The sequence below is a fragment of the Neoarius graeffei genome, chromosome 27, assembly GCF_027579695.1.
Source record: "Neoarius graeffei isolate fNeoGra1 chromosome 27, fNeoGra1.pri, whole genome shotgun sequence".
Classification (NCBI taxonomy): Eukaryota; Metazoa; Chordata; class Actinopteri; order Siluriformes; family Ariidae; genus Neoarius; species Neoarius graeffei.
Window position 1 is genome coordinate 36,687,012 of NC_083595.1, and position 16,734 is coordinate 36,703,745.

The following is a 16,734-nucleotide window of genomic DNA, read 5'->3' on the forward strand; positions in this document are numbered from 1 at the left end:
CCATGCACACCATTGTTGTTCAGTGTTCTCCTGATGGTGGACTCATGAACATTAACATTAGCCAATGTGAAAGAGGCCTTCAGTTGCTTAGAAGTTCCCCTGGGGTCCTTTGTGACCTCGCCGACTATTACATGCCTTGCTCTTGGAGTGATCTTTGTTGGTCGACCACTCCTGGGGAGGGTAACAATGGTCTTGAATTTCCTCCATTTGTACACAATCTGTCTGACTGTGGATTGGTGGAGTCCAAACTCTTTAGAGATGGTTTTGTAACCTTTTCCAGCCTGATGAGCATCAACAACACTTTTTCTGAGGTCCTCAGAAATCTCCTTTGTTTGTGCGATGATACACTTCCACAAACATGTGTTGTGAAGATCAGACTTTGATAGATCCCTGTTCTTTAAATAAAACAGGGTGCCCACTCACACCTGATTGTCATCCCATTGATTGAAAACACCTGACTCCAATTTCACCTTCAAATTAACTGCTAATCCTAGAGGTTCACGTACTTTTGCCACTCACAGATATGTAATATTGGATCCTTTTCCTCAATAAATAAATGAATGAGTATAATATTTTTGTCTCATTTGTTTGACTGGGTTCTTTTTATCTACTTTTAGGACTTGTGTGAAAACATTTCTACATTATAGAACATTAATGAAGACATCAAAACTATGAAATAACATATGGAGCATAAATGGAATTATGTGGTAAACAAAAAAAGTCTTAAAAAGACAAAATATGTTTCATATTTTAGATCCTTCAGCGTTGCTTGCATTTATCTTGATGGTGCACACTATTGGCATTATCTTAACCAGATTCATGAGGAAGTCACCTGGAATGCTTTTCAATTAACAGGTGCCTCATCAAAAGTTAATTAGTGCAATTTCTTGCCTTCTTAATGTGTTTGAGATCAAACAGTACATAGCCAATACAACCCCTATTCCAAAAAAATTGGGACAAAGTACGAATTGTAAATAAAACGGAATGCAATGATGTGGAAGTTTCAAAATTCCATATTTTATTCAGAATAGAACGTAGATGACATATCAAATGTTTAAACTGAGAAAATGTCTCATTTAAAGAGAAAAATTAGGTGATTTTAAATTTCATGACAACAACACATCTCAAAAAAGTTGGGACAAGGCCATGTTCACCACTGTGAGACATCCCCTTTTCTCTTTACAACAGTCTGTAAACGTCTGGGGACTGAGGAGACAAGTTGCTCAAGTTTAGGGATAGGAATGTTAACCCATTCTTGTCTAATGTAGGATTCTAGTTGTTCAGCTGTCTTAGGTCTTTTTTGTCGTATCTTCCGTTTTATGATGCGCCAAATGTTTTGTATGGGTGAAAGATCTGGACTGCAGGCTGGCCAGTTCAGTACCCGGACCCTTCTTCTACGCAGCCATGATGCTGTAATTGATGCAGTATGTGGTTTAGCATTGTCATGTTGGAAAATGCAAGGTCTTCCCTGAAAGAGACGTCGTCTGGATGGGAGAATATGTTGCTCTAGAACCTGGATATACCTTTCAGCATTGATGGTGTCTTTCCAGATGTGTAAGCTGCCCATGCCACACGCACTAATGCAGCCCCATGCCATCAGAGATGCAGGCTTCTGAACTGAGCGCTGATAACAACTTGGGTCGTCCTTCTCCTCTTTAGTCCGAATGACACGGCGTCCCTGATTTCCATAAAGAACTTCAAATTTTGATTCGTCTGACCACAGAACAGTTTTCCACTTTGGCACAGTCCATTTTAAATGAGCCTTGGCCCAGAGAAGACGTCTGCGCTTCTGGATCGTGTTTAGATACGGCTTCTTCTTTGAACTATAGAGTTTTAGCTGGCAACGGCGGATGGCACGGTGAATTGTGTTCACAGATAATGTTCTCTGGAAATATTCCTGAGCCCATTTTGTGATTTACAATACAGAAGCATGCCTGTATGTGATGCAGTGCCGTCTAAGGGCCCGAAGATCACGGGCACCCAGCATGGTTTTCCGGCCTTGACTCTTATGCACGTAGATTCTTCCAGATTCTCTGAATCTTTTGATGATATTATGCACTGTAGATGATGATATGTTCAAATTCTTTGCAATTTTACACTGTCGAACTCCTTTCTGTTATTGCTCCACTATTTGTCGGTGCAGAATTAGGGGGATCTTTACTTCTGAGAGCCACTGCTACTCCAAGATGCTCTTTTTATACCCAGTCATGTTAATGACCTATTGCCAATTGACCTAATGAGTTGCAATTTGGTCCTCCAGCTGTTCCTTTTTTGTACCTTTAACTTTTCCAGCCTCTTATTGCCCCTGTTCCAACTTTTTTGAGATGTGTTGCTGTCATGAAATTTCAAATGAGCCAATATTTGGCATGAAACTTCAAAATGTCTCACTTTCGACATTTGATATGTTGTCTATGTTCTATTGTGAATACAATATCAGTTTTTGAGATTTGTAAATTATTGCATTCCATTTTTATTTACAATTTGTACTTTGTCCCGACTTTTTTGGAATCGGGGTTGTAATAAAAATACGGTTAATAGCCCTATTGCACAACTGTAGTAATCTATAGTATGTCAAGAACCGCTCAACTAAGTAAAGAGAAATGACACCATCATTACTTTAAGACATGAAATGACTTTTAATGAATAAAAATAAAGAAAACGGTTGAAGTCAAAGGTGTGTCCAAACTTTTGACTGGTACTGTAAGTCACTGGATGCTGAACACTCAGAGGAAAGCATGAACTGCTTTCAAAACCTCTCCTGCATGCATGAGCTTATAGACACCCAGAATTGCCTAATGTTCTGATTGGTAGAGGAGCGAATAATGCTGTTCCTCTCCACACATGGCTCTCTTGAACATTCTGCTCTCCTGGACTCCTAAGCAATTGAAATAATCTTGGGCTAGCTAAGTTCCTGAGAAAATATTGGGGATTTAAATCCAACAGTCCTGCAGTCAGCTCTGAAAGTAGTAGCAATATTAGTTGTAGCTGTAGTAGCATCAAAATATTTCATTTTATATACAGTATATACGTGAGTGTTTTACTGGGAAATATACCACTTGTATTTTTCATATAAGCTACATCTGGGACATGCAGAACCAAAACCATGACATAAATCTGAGGAAACCGGTTAATTGTTTTGATAAATTTGGGTACTTTTTGTTTGTGAATGTGTCGATCTAATAAAAAGAAAATCACACGTTGGCTTGAAGATATGAAAGTTATCTTCTCGTATTGAAAATATGTTCACCAGTCAAAGTTAAACTTCATATCATTGTGCAACCGTGTAATATCCTCTATGTCCATTTTTTTTAAAGGAAATCCTTTGTCAAGTCAGTTTATTTGTTTAGTGACATTGTCACAAAGCAGCTTTACCGAAAAATAAAAACTCTAAACATATGAACTAATTTTAACTCTAATAAATGTATATATCCCTATATGATTATTTCAGAATATCACAGTGATTTGTATTTGCATGATCTCTGTGTTGCTGTGACTCTGGACCAGCCTTTGCCTCAGTTGAAGTATCAGTGTGGGTCAGTGATTACTGGTGTGACGTGGCTAATCAATAAAGTATTAAATGTTTCCTTGTCAAGTATTGATGTGGTAGTATATTGATTTTCTAATAATCACATTACAGTTTAGGGTTAAGAGGTTGAGCGATTGATTGAGTATATCAGTACATGTGAACTGGCTCTCAGTAACACCCGATCTGCACAGTGCCGCTTTGCAAGAGTGTTAATGTCCAATTATTGAGCACTTCATTAACTTGCACGAAGTTAAAAGTAGCTCTGATCTGTGCCCAGGCATCTGAATGGGACGCAGGTGCTGCAGCTGGGAGGAGTAAACGAGAACGTGCCCTACATCTACCCCCAGCTCCAGCACAAACACTTCACCGGCTGCATCAGCAACCTCATCGTCGACAGCAAGGTACCAAGGTTCCAGCAAAATACCACTACTTGTGATTAAAAATTGAACAATCAAAACAAACTCCAACTGGGTTTACAGGATAGAAACTAGAAGGGAAAGATGTTGGGCCTCAAATTGGTTAGTCAGCTTTCTCTCTCTCACACACTCACTCTTTTGCGCTCTCTCTGTCTGTCTGTCTCTCTCTCTCACTCTGTTGCTCTCTCTTGATCTGTCTGTCTCGCTCTCACACTCTCTCTCTTGTTCTGTCACTCTCGCACGCTCTCTCGATCTCTGTCTCTCTCTCTCGCACTCTCTCTCTCTCTTGCTGTCACTCTCATGCGCTCACTCTCTCTTGCTCTGTCTCTCTCTGTCTTCTGCTTTGGGTGACTACCAGTTTGCCTGTATTTCATCCTGTCTGTCTGTCTGACTGTATTTCTGTCTTTCTAATTTATTCACTATTTAATAGTGTTGTCAAAAATGTCGCGTTATTAACGCATTAACTTGACTCAATTTTAACGGCGATAATTTTTTTATCGCGAGATTAACGCTCTGTGACATGATGTAGGTTTTTCATAAGCTTTTGAAACTGCCAGGAACTTGGAACAGAGACTTTGCTTAGAAAAACGATAACAGCTAGACTGTAATGCCACGCCCCGCACAGCCAGAGTCCTCTGCCCTCCCCCGAAGAGCTACGGTGCTCGGCTTAGGTTTCGTTTTCCCATCGGCGGCTCCAGCCCCACTTTGCAGTGGCTGTGACAAGACGTGTTATGCTCTGCAATAAAAAAAAAAAAAACCATTGGTACAACCAGTGTTCGAACTATGCCGATATTTTCGGGGGGTCCCTTTTTTTCCCTTGGGGGGGGTGCTTGCGCTTGTCTCAAAGCACGGATCTCCATCACGCGCTCACTTCAGTTATGCAAATGCTTCCCGTTACACACGATTGCTATGTCAATAAACATCATTTTGCCAATATTTTAGAGACCCCCCAACATTTCCCAAATCATGTTTTTAAGGGATCTCATGTCTGTTTCAGGGGATCTCGGATCCCCCGAGTACCCCCGTAGTTCGAACGGTGAGCAAGCCCATTCACTTTTTTATGCTGATAAGATAATTACATGGTTTTTCATGTGACAAAAATGTGCGATTAAATTGCGAGTTAACTATGACAGTCGCGACATTAATCGCGATTAAATATTTTAATCGCTTGACAGCACTACTATTTAATTTACAGTAATGGAGAAAAACTGCACTGATGCTTGCTTATGCTAACCTTTATACTTACATATTCAGGTTCAGGTTATACCTTCAATTACACACATTTCCATATTTAGTGCCATATGTGTTGCTACATTTATTCACTAATTACATAGTTGTTACACATTTATTACATGTAATAAACACTGAGCATAGTCAGAGTGAAGTCTGGTCCTCTACATTTACTATCAGCACTGTCACTTTACCTTGAACAGCTCTTCTAGTGTTAAGTGTTTTATCCGGTGCTGGATTTCTATTATCAAGGCCAGTGCTTTAAAGACTCGTGCACTGAGATATGGAAGGTAATATGTGTATAGTTACTGAGCATCTGTTCATGATTTAGTTGACAGACAGACAGAAGGCCATTCTGGAAAAGCTTGAGTAGTGTTTTAAAAACCTCAGTTGGTTTGCTGAAGCATGACACAAGTTAAAGAATATGAGGTTTAGGAGAAAGGACAGGACATTGCATTTCACTGAGCTTCTCTTTCTGATTCTATTTCATATTTTCAATTTCATGTCTTTCTCTCTCCCTATCTCTGTTTCTAATCTGTCTGCTGCAGTCAGCTCGTCTATTTCCCATCACAGTGCACATAAAGATAATTGCACACGGGTCATAAATAAATATGTACACTAATAAAAACACTGCAAATCGTAAATCTAAACCATGTAAATCAGACATGTCCTCCTTCAGAGTGGGCTTACAGAGAACTTGTCTTTTTATTGTGGACATTCTGGGCATCTTTATATGTATGGGGCTCTGATCTCACTGGGGCGATTTCCACTGCATAATAGTGAGCTCGTAAACAAAATTAAAGTCACTCCTTCTTCTACTTAATGTTCTACTTGGCTTCTTAAATCACTTTTAAACACTTCTTATTGTTGCTCATTGTGTGAGGGTTCAGGGGACCGTTCATTAGTGCATTTATTTTGTGTGCGCGCATGTGCGTGTGTGTCAGAGGAACCTTTTCAGGAACCTAGAATCCCCAAAATTTGGGCAAACATGTTGTGGCACGGTGGTGTAGTGGTTAGCGCTGTCGCCTCACAGCAAGAAGGTCCGGGTTTGAGCCCCGTGGCCGGCGAGGGCCTTTCTGTGCGGAGTTTGCATGTTCTCCCCGTGTCCGCGTGGGTTTCCTCCGGGTGCTCCGGTTTCCCCCACAGTCCAAAGACATGCAGGTTAGGTTAACTGGTGACTCTAAATTGAGCGTAGGTGTGAATGTGAGTGTGAATGGTTGTCTGTGTCTATGTGTCAGCCCTGTGATGACCTGGTGACTTGTCCAGGGTGTACCCCACCTTTCGCCCGTAGTCAGCTGGGATAGGCTCCAGCTCGCCTGCGACCCTGTAGAACCGGATAAAGCCGCTAGAGATAATGAGATGAGATGAGATGTTGTACCACAGGAATGTTTTTAGAGAAGAAAGCTTTGTCACATGTAACTCAAGCACAGCAAAATCCCTCTTCTGCTTTTAACCCAACTGAACACACGCAGAAGTGATCAATGATGAGCACACACACATAGCAGTAGGCAGCTATGCTACAGCGCCCAGGGAGCAGTTAGGGTTAGGTTCCTTGCTCAAGCACACTTCAGTCATGATGCAGAGGGAGGAGTAAGTAGTGCTGTTCATTCACCCAAATCCCCTCACGTTTTTCCTGCCGGTCCCAGGAATCGATCCAGCAACCCTCCGGGCCCAAGTCTGCTTCTCTAACCTTCAGGCTTCAATTTCAGGAAACATTTTAATGAAATTAGAGACTTCATTTATTGTTTTCACTGGATTGTTTGTTATTCCAGCAGAGCCTTTTCAGGAACCCAGCCAAGTTTTGAAGAAACTATAAATATTCGGCATGATTTTACAATCCTGAAATTGCCGCATGGAAATTAAGCACATTCTACATATTTTTGCCTGAGGAAACTTTCAGAAACTTGAAAATCTTTTCAGGAAATTACGGATTTTAAGCATATGTAGTGAAAGTTCATTATGTCTACCTATTGAAACTATTCTTTAAATTCGTTTCTTAACCTCCTAAGGCCCAAGCTGTTTTTTTACATGCATTTTTTATTTATCTTTGCTATTTGGGCTTATTAGAACCTGATTAGAATAAAAACTAAGCATCATCTTTGATAAGATGTACTTTAAGAGAAAAAGTATGTCCACATATGTGGAATCTTGTTCCGAATTTCTAAAAAGTGCTGTCCACGTATGTGACCGCTAAGCCCTAGGAGCAGTGGCGGAACAAGTCAGAGCCGGGCCGGGGGTGGGGCAAATGACCGGGCCCTTTATTAAAGCTTATCATAACATCATTTTAGGCTACAAAATGTCCGCAACTGTGGTGTTTACCAATTTCAACACTACCAGGTGCAACTATATGTTATTTAGTACATCAAGTCCTTCAAACGAACATGTAACTCAGAAACAAAAAACATTAGGATACTGTACATGGCTCATAATAAAACATCAATAGCCTATACTGCGCACATTATTTGAAGGGCATACGAATGAGCGCTCAGAGGTTGCAACGGTGACAGGAAGAGTCAGAAATAAAAGGAGGGCGGTGCAAACCTCACTGAATGCACTGTGTTTACCAATTTCAACACTACGGGGTGCAACTATGTTATTTTGTACATTAAGTCCTTCAAACGAACATGTAACTCAAACAAAAAAACATTCGGCGACATACTGTACATGGCTCATAATAAAACATCAATAGCCTACTGCGCGCATTATTTGAAGGGCATACGACGAGCCTTGTGCTCCGCGAACTCGTCCACGATGCTCTGTATGTCCAGTTTCTTTGCTCTCTCATTCTCTATGGACAACATGGCAAGTCCACTCAGTCTCTCCTGTCCCATTGCGCTCCTCAAGTGGTTTTTAATCAGCTTTAATTTGGAGAATGAGCGCTCAGAGGTTGCAACGGTGACAGGAAGAGTCAGAAATAAAAGGAGGGGCTCACACGGGCCTGGGCATGAGCACGACGAATGTAATCTCGAAGGACTGAGTGTAAGCGATATATCGGGCTTATCTCCGGGCCCTCCCACAGGCCCGGGCCGGGGGCGGTTCGCCCTCTCAGCCCCCCCCCCCACGGTCCGCCCCTGCCTAGGAGGTTAAGACAAGGATTTTTTAAGATGTAACATCAGCTGATAAGGCACGTCACCACTCGACATCTGGTGACTGTTTTGAAGAAGGCGGAAGTTTATCGCCGAAACTGTCAAGGTAACATCTTAAAAAATCCTTGTCTTAAGAAACGAATTTAAAGGATTTTAAGCATGTATTTAGGAAAGGAACCGTTTCAGGAACCCAGAAACCTTTTGAACAAATTAGAGATTTTAGAATGTTTTGAACAGAGGAAAATTTTCACGAACCAATGAATCCTTTTACAGGAAATTAGGGACTTGAAGCTTGTTTTTACCAGAGAAACCTTTTGCAGGAAATGACAGATATTATATGGTGTGTTTTTTTGTTTTTTTGTTTTTTTTTAGGTGGGGGGGGGGTGTGTGTGGTTTGGTTGGTTTCCACAAGAGGAAAGTGAAAATGGTTATAACCTGGGTGGTGGGTGGCAGTTTCAGGAATCTTTATGCTTCCAGCTTCAGAATGATGCACTGTTTAGTCTGTCTTTAGTATGCTACTATGATTGATGTGATGTGTTGACAAGTTTGACTTTTTCCTTCATTGTTTCCTTGCCAAGAAAGACAAAAAGGCAGAAAAACAGTTGCTGACAAAACAAGTGTATGCACAGCAAATTGGAATAAAATTGCTGCTCTTTTCCTTACAAACACAAATGTGATTACAGCAAGCATTTTGTTATCAGTGGCAAGTTTAAATCGTTAGTCCTAATAACAAATACACGCAAGAAATCCTGAATATTTACTGCATTTTGCCGCACGCTGAAATGTCCTAGCCGTTCACATTGCATATCTATAATTTTAGATAAACATCTTGGTTTATAGTCTTAGACACCCACTCCCAATACACACACACACACACACACACACACACACACAGTTATGTATGTTCTTTTTCCTCAGGTGTATGATCTGGGTTCTCCAGCTGATTCCTCTGGGAACTCTCCTGGTTGCTCGATGACAGACAGGAGCTGTGTAAACATGGGTTTCCCCTCGTGTGGCACCAGGGGTCGTTGCCATGGTGAATGGGGCTCATTTAGCTGCCGGTGTATAGCAGGGTACAGCGGGCACCAGTGTGAACAGGGTAAGGCACCAGTGCAATTAAAATCCAGCAGTTTGGGATGATTAGAGGTCAGCAGTAAGCAACATCTGAGAATGGAGGTGTAAAGCAGAGGAAGTGTGAGGATAAGTATGGAAAGCCCACCATCTCACACACACACACACACACACACACACACACACACACACACACACACACACACACACGTTAGTGAGTGAAAGCAGGGTCTTTGAATGGCAGGAATGTGTAGGAGGAGAACAAGACTGGTTTGGCAAAATCAGAAATCAGCATTCTGAAGTGTCGTGAACTGTACAGTCGGTTGTGTTTATGTAACGCCCAGGGAACATCCTGTCAGGAAACAACATGCCCCGTTTCTGATTTCTGTACCCTCCTCAGGTGTGCATCCATTAACAGTCCTGTGTGTGTGTTCGTGTGTATGTGTTTCTTTAACAGAGCTTCCTGAGTATTCCTTTGATGGCAGGAGCTATGTGCATTATCAGCTGTCTGGGCCGCTCCAAGCCAGACACACACAGGTGGAGGTTCTGATCCGAACTCGCAAACACAGCAGCTCCATCCTCAGCCTGCTCTCTGCAGCACAGAATGAGTACATCCGTCTGGAGGTGAGGGATCTCTCTCTCTCTCTCTCTCTCCTCGCATGGTGCCGGTTCACCCCACCCCAAAACATGCATACACCATTCTGCATTAATTGTAATTTCTATTCAGCAATTTAGAGATTTATAACAACATGCATCATAAATAAATGATCAGGACATTTAACATTATGTAAATATAATTAAGTTATTCCACAAAATCAAGTCGTACATGAGATGATAGCCGACGAGGCACGTAGCACTGAGTCGGTTATAAGCCATGTATGACTCGATTTCATTTTATTCTATCCACATTCACTGGATTTTGAGAAACAGAGCATTTTTATTTTTACTTTTTGCAAATTTGATAAATAAAACCTTTATACAAATCCGACAAAATCATTTCCGCTTAGGCGGACTTCTTTAAAACCTGTCGATGGCTGCACGGATTGACTTCAGTGTTGTTGTTTGGGGTTTTTTTTGTAGAAAGTGCCGTCTTGCTGTCATGCCGAGGTATAGAATAGTTTTAGACATTTATTTAATTCTTCCTTGGACATTTCAGTGATGTAATTGTCAAACTTCTTTGAGCTTTTGAACCAGTCTAAAAAAATTCAACAAATATTAATGCTTAAAGATGAAGAATGTAAACAAACCAGCGAAGTGACAGGAGCAATTTGTGAAAAATGCTATAATAATTCTTGAAAAATAAAAAAGATACGTTCTTACCATTAAGATATGTTCTTACCATTCCATATTTTGTTGCTTTTTTGTATTTTGGGGGGTTTTATTTTCGAGTAGTTTTTTTCATCCTTGGTTGGTTCAGCAACACACTCCACCATTTTGTTTTTCTCTACTCATGGTATATGAGCTGATAGCCTAGTAGTAGAGCGCGAGATTGCTCATCTCCAGTGAATGTGGATAGAATTAAAATATATACACACAAAAATAAGACTCATATTTCAGAAGTGCCTTTGAGTTTGCATTGAAATACAGAAGCCTATATGAATCTCATACCATAAATACTTTTGTTGTACAGTGAAATATACGTTATTATGCACAATTTATCAATCTTTCTGAATAGGAACCAAATGAACCATACAACCTACCTGGTGAATTCTATGCAATTCTAAGCAAGAGTCAATATATCATGATAGATGCAAAATATCAAAATAATAACAATGTCTTTTTTAGCATACAGTATTGGAACTTCCCCCCTACTGAGCTCAGGACCTCGTCAGTACACGCACGGAAAACTGTTATGGTGTCACCTCAATGAAATTAATAATCAGTAATGTGCTAGTTAGGTTGTAATAGTTTTGCTTCAGGCTACACACATTATCATGATGAAACTGTGTGAAATTATATCCAGTGTTTTGTAAGCTGGTTGGACCGAAAACAGAATATTATCACCCCATGTGTAATAGCATAGCAAGCAACATTGGCTAACAAACATGAGTATTATACTAGTCCAATTCATTACGTACTTAATACTACTGTATACTCATAAAGAGATGATGGAGCTGAATAACTTTATTTTGTGTGTTTCTGTATTAAGCCTGGATAAAGTTAGAGGTAATAGATTCCCCCACTCCCCTTACCCCAGGCTTCCAGTGGGGAGAGCTGAGATCAACCTACTCTGAGTGTGAGACCAGGAAGCAGGCTTGTAGTACTCAAGTCCAACTCATCTCATTATCTCTAGCCGCTTTATCCTGTTCTACAGGGTCGCAGGCAAGCTGGAGCCTATCCCAGCTGACTACGGGCGAAAGGCGGGGTACACCCTGGACAAGTCGCCAGGTCATCACAGGGCCGACACAGACACAGACAACCATTCACACCTACAGTCAATTTAGAGTCACCAGTTAACCTAACCTGCATGTCTTTGGACTGTGGGGGAAACCGGAGCACCCGGAGGAAACCCATGCGGACACGGGGAGAACATGCAAACTCCGCACAGAAAGGCCTTCGCCGGCCACGGGGCTCGAACCCGGACCTTCTTGCTGTGAGGCGACAGCGCTAACCACTACACCACCGTGCCGCCCCAAGTCCAACTCATGCCCTGATTTTAAGGCCTCGTGATTCGACTTGGACTTGAGCACTGATGACTCGGACTCGGACTCGTGCATTAACTGCATTCGGACTCGTGAATTGGAGACGAGGACTCTGATTTTTTCTTTATTTTTTGTAACATGCCATAATAATTTGGCATAAGATATTTATATCTACATTAATTTTGTACTAATTTCATGCAGGAGTGTCACACCTGTGCGCCTTGGTGCATGACTACAAAAAATTGAAAACTGAATTTGAGGAGAAAATTACTTAATACCAGTGAAATTATCTTGCTGCATGGACAGATATTTTTACTTGATAAGACATCTTAGAATAAGTTGGTTGCAATCTAGAACTAGGTTTAATAATCTCAGAATTGGTGCCTTGTATTCTTCTAATACGAAATGCTAGATTGTGTCAACTATTTTCAAGATATTTTCACTTGCTAAGATATCATTTTTTGCAGTGTGCATCATATAGACTCTCGGGCACACTCCAGACAGCGCGCACGCCAAGCGGACTCTCACATGCCGTAGGGCTGCGTACCTAAACGTAACATCAGGTACAGGTACCAGTACAGAGGTTTAGGTACAGGTCCGGACCTGTACCTGTACAATTTGACAAATTCTTCTGAACTTCTTCAATAATGACAGAAACATTAATAAACTGTTGACAACTTGTCAGTATCTTTATTCAAAGAAAACCGAACATAACTAGGTTTCCTACCTCACTTCTCAGTCACCCTATAGTTAATTTGGGACAAAAAGTCATAAGTTGTCTCACAGTAAGAAGTGACTACACTAGAGTACTACAGACTACGCATAGTCCGCGGCCTTTAACTTACGCGGCAAAATTACACAAAGCAACAAAGGTTGCCAATGCCAGCAAAGGAAAAATGGCTGACCTGCTTTTGAGTCTTTTTGACCAATCAGAACGCTGGATCAGCCAAGCTCTCGCAATGTCTCGTGAGACTGTGGCGAGAGGATCTCAAATCAAAGATGGCTCCGATTTCAAGTTTCAGCGCGGCATTTTACGTCTTTTCCAGTGCTAAATTTTCATCTTTGTGGTAGGATTTACGCATCTTCAGTCACAAAATAAGCAGATACTTGGTGTAAATTTATATCGGTACAGTACCAGTACTTCATGATCCGGTATTTTGGACCTGTACCGAATCGATTTTCACGGTACAGTACCGGTACACAGTACCGGTACACAGCCATAGCGTGCCATAAACGACTCGCACCTGCACAGGATTAAGGCGCTATCAGCGCACCAATATAAAAACTGTGAAAACACACTTACTTTGCGAAGTATTGAGTTGCATTGCTGATGCATTACTGAGCCTTATTTCCTTGTTTGGTTTCCTGATCCCTGATTTCCTGTTTCACGTCTTTGATTCTGCCGAGTCTACGATAGCCTGTTTGTGCCTCGCTTGACCTATTGCCTGTTTCACTGTTTTACAATTTTGCCTGCCGTTCTGGATTGCTTACCTGTCTTCACTTGTATTAATAAACACACATTCTGCACTTACATCTGACAGAATACTTCACACCCCCTGACAAAGAGAAGCACATTCACCTGTTCATATGTCATGTTCAGGAACAAACTAATGTTAATGGCGCTAAAACAGCCACCGTCAAATGGTGCAGTTGGAGTCTTGTTCTCGGACTCGACTCGGATCAACAGTGGACTTGTCTCGAAATTTTCTTTAATGACTTGAACTTGGGCGGCACGGTGGTGTAGTGATTAGCACTGTCGCCTCACAGCAAGAAGGTCCGGGTTTGAGCCCCATGGCCGGCGAGGGCCTTTCTGTGCGGAGTTTGCATGTTCTCCCCGTGTCCGTGTGGGTTTTCTCCGGGTGCTCCGGTTTCCCCCACAGTCCAAAGACATGCAGGTTAGGTTAACTGGTGACTCTAAATTGACCGTAGGTGTGAATGTGAGTGTGAATGGTTGTCTGTGTCTATGTGTCAGCCCTGTGATGACCTGGCGACTTGTCCAGGGTGTACCCTGCCTTTCGCCCGTAGTCAGCTGGGATAGGCTCCAGCTTGCCTGCGACCCTGTAGAACAGGATAAAGTGGCTAGAGATGAGATGAGATGAGATGAGACTCGAACTTGAACACTGGGGACTCGAGATTGGACTTGGACTCGAGGTTTAGTGACTCGACTACAACACTGTCAGGAAGTAAAGTAGTATCAGGAATGAGCGATAGAAAATAGATCACGCAAATGTCACCATTCTGATTTGCGTGTGTGTGTGTGTGGCCACCCAGGGCTGCCCCGCCAAGATACCACTCTGGTGGCTGCCCATGCCACCCATACCTAAATCTGCCACTGACGACGAAACAGTTTACTTGAAAGAATTATCTAAACAAAGTGTTAATCTGTTGTGTCACAGCTTTAAATGCTAACATATTACGTGACTCTGTTTGTTAGTTAAGACAGTCAGGTAGCTACCTGTAACTGTCATACATACAGTGTCAAATGTAATCGTGCATGCAAAAATATAAAAACTTGTAGCCTCCTACTCAAAAATGCTGTGAATTTGGGGGCGCCATGGCTCAGTCGACTAAGGCGCCATACCATAAATCCGGGGACCCAGGTTCAATTCTGACCCGCGGTCATTTCCCAATCCCTCCCTGTCTCTCTCTCCAGCTCATTTCCTGTCTCTACACTGTCCTATCCAATAAAAGATGAAAAAAGCCCCAAAAAAATCTTTAAAATAAAATACTGTGAATTTTGTATGCTCATTTTGTTATTTATTTATTTGAAATTCTTGTTTTGTCAAAAGTTAGGTCGATTTGGTTGTGTCAGAGCTCGTGGATGCTCTCTTTCCACTTCGGGTGCTATTACTGCTAAATGTCTAAAAGCCAAATGCCTAAAATCAGCGAGCAGCTCAATTAATCGTGGGTTCAGGATGAGTGACTGACTCACAGTACAACGTCAGTACAACATAACACATGTCTTCTGCTTTAAATATTATCTCAATGAGCCAACATGTTGTCACATCGTCCACCAAGAAAAGAAGATGACAAGTCACGATCAGTATATAATGTCAGCAGATGTTGTTTGTACCCAACAAAGCTATTTGTACCTAAAGTGGATAACCAGTGTGGCTATTTAGCACCACTCAAAGACACAAGCACCCAGGTGTCCATAGCCAACACAAACCCTAACCACTTGGAAATAGTCTAATACCTGATTTCAGCGTAAATAGCCGAATAGCTGCTATATGGGGCGGCACGGTGGTGTAGTGGGTAGCGCTGTCGCCTCACAGCAACAAGGTCCGGGTTCGAGCCCCGGGGCCGGCGAGGGCCTTTCTGTGTGGAGTTTGCATGTTCTCCCCGTGTCCGCGTGGGTTTCCTCCGGGTGCTCCGGTTTCCCCCACAGTCCAAAGACATGCAGGTTAGGTTAACTGGCGACTCTAAATTGACCGTAGGTGTGAATGTGAGTGTGAATGGTTGTCTGTGTCTGTGTGTCAGCCCTGTGATGACCTGGCGACTTGTCCAGGGTGTACCCCGCCTTTCGCCCGTAGTCAGCTGGGATAGGCTCCAGCTTGCCTGCGACCCTGTAGAACAGGATAAAGCGGCTAGAGATAATGAGAATGAGCTGCTATATGACTTTTCTCACCCGGGTGCAAGTAGACAGTATAATGTTTCGTCAGTTGTGGCTAGCATTAGCTCCAGTGTTAGCACACTCGGTGTCTCAGCTGACAGAAAATACCCCTCGTTGGGGCTTGGGGGGGGGGGGGGGGTGTCTCAATGGGCTTCTTTGCCTGGGGCCCCTATAGTCTAAGATCTGTATATGCACAGCACCTGGATGAAATTTATTTCTCTATATTTAACTTAAATGTTAAGATGGGAGACTAGTCATACAAATATGTTTCTCTAAAAAAGGTCACAGTCTTTTTATAAGCCTTAAGCATATAAAACTATAATACTGTAATATGGCCAATGTATAAATTCCCAGCATGATTTCAAATAATCATTCAGGAGAAAGGAAGGAAGAGACTGGAACAAAGTCTCTTTTTTTCCTGTGGGGAAAAAAAACCCACTCCACTTCTTTTTTTCTCTTGCTTGCTATCCCTCTCTCTCTCGTTCACTCGCGCTCTCTCGTTCACATACTCTCGCTCTCTCTCTCTTTCTCACTCACACACACACTTTCTCTTGCGCTCTTGCTCTCTTTCTCTCCCTCTGTCTCACACACGCTCTCTCTCACACAGTCTCACTCTCTCTGTCTCTCTCTCTTTCTCACACACACACTTTCTCTTGCGCTCTTGCTCTCTTTCTCTCCCTCTGTCTCACACACACTCTCTCTCGCTCTCTCTCACACAGTCTCACTCTCTGTCTCTCTCGCTCTCTCTCTTTCTCACTCACACACACTTTCTCTTGCGCTCTTGCTCTCTTTCTCTCCCTCTGTCTCACACACGCTCTCTCTCGCTCTCTCTCACACAGTCTCACTCTCTGTCTCTCTCTCTCTCTTTCTCACACACACACTTTCTCTTGCACTCTTGCTCTCTTTCTCTCCCTCTGTCTCACACATGCTGTCTCTCGCTCTCTCTCACACAGTCTCACTCTCTCTGTCTCTCTCGCTCTCTCTCTTTCTCACTCACACACACACACTTTCTCTTGCACTCTTGCTCTCTTTCTCTCCCTCTGTCTCACACACGCTCTCTCGCTCTCTCTCACACAGTCTCACTCTCTCTGTCTCTCTCTCTCTTTCTCACACACACACTTTCTCTTGCGCTCTTGCTCTCTTTCTCTCC

The 16,734-nt window shown here is 42.4% G+C and overlaps 1 protein-coding gene across 1 annotated transcript in view; it reads left to right on the forward strand.

Moving 5' to 3' along the window:
* si:ch211-186j3.6 (neural-cadherin) overlaps positions 1 to 16,734 on the forward strand; it is a 556,420-nt gene that overhangs the window by 459,604 nt on the left and 80,082 nt on the right. The window contains exons 26-28 of the mRNA XM_060911426.1: positions 3,804 to 3,927; positions 9,177 to 9,357; positions 9,787 to 9,953. Coding sequence (XP_060767409.1) covers positions 3,804 to 3,927; positions 9,177 to 9,357; positions 9,787 to 9,953 — 472 coding nt within the window. The remainder of the gene's footprint in view (positions 1 to 3,803; positions 3,928 to 9,176; positions 9,358 to 9,786; positions 9,954 to 16,734) is intronic.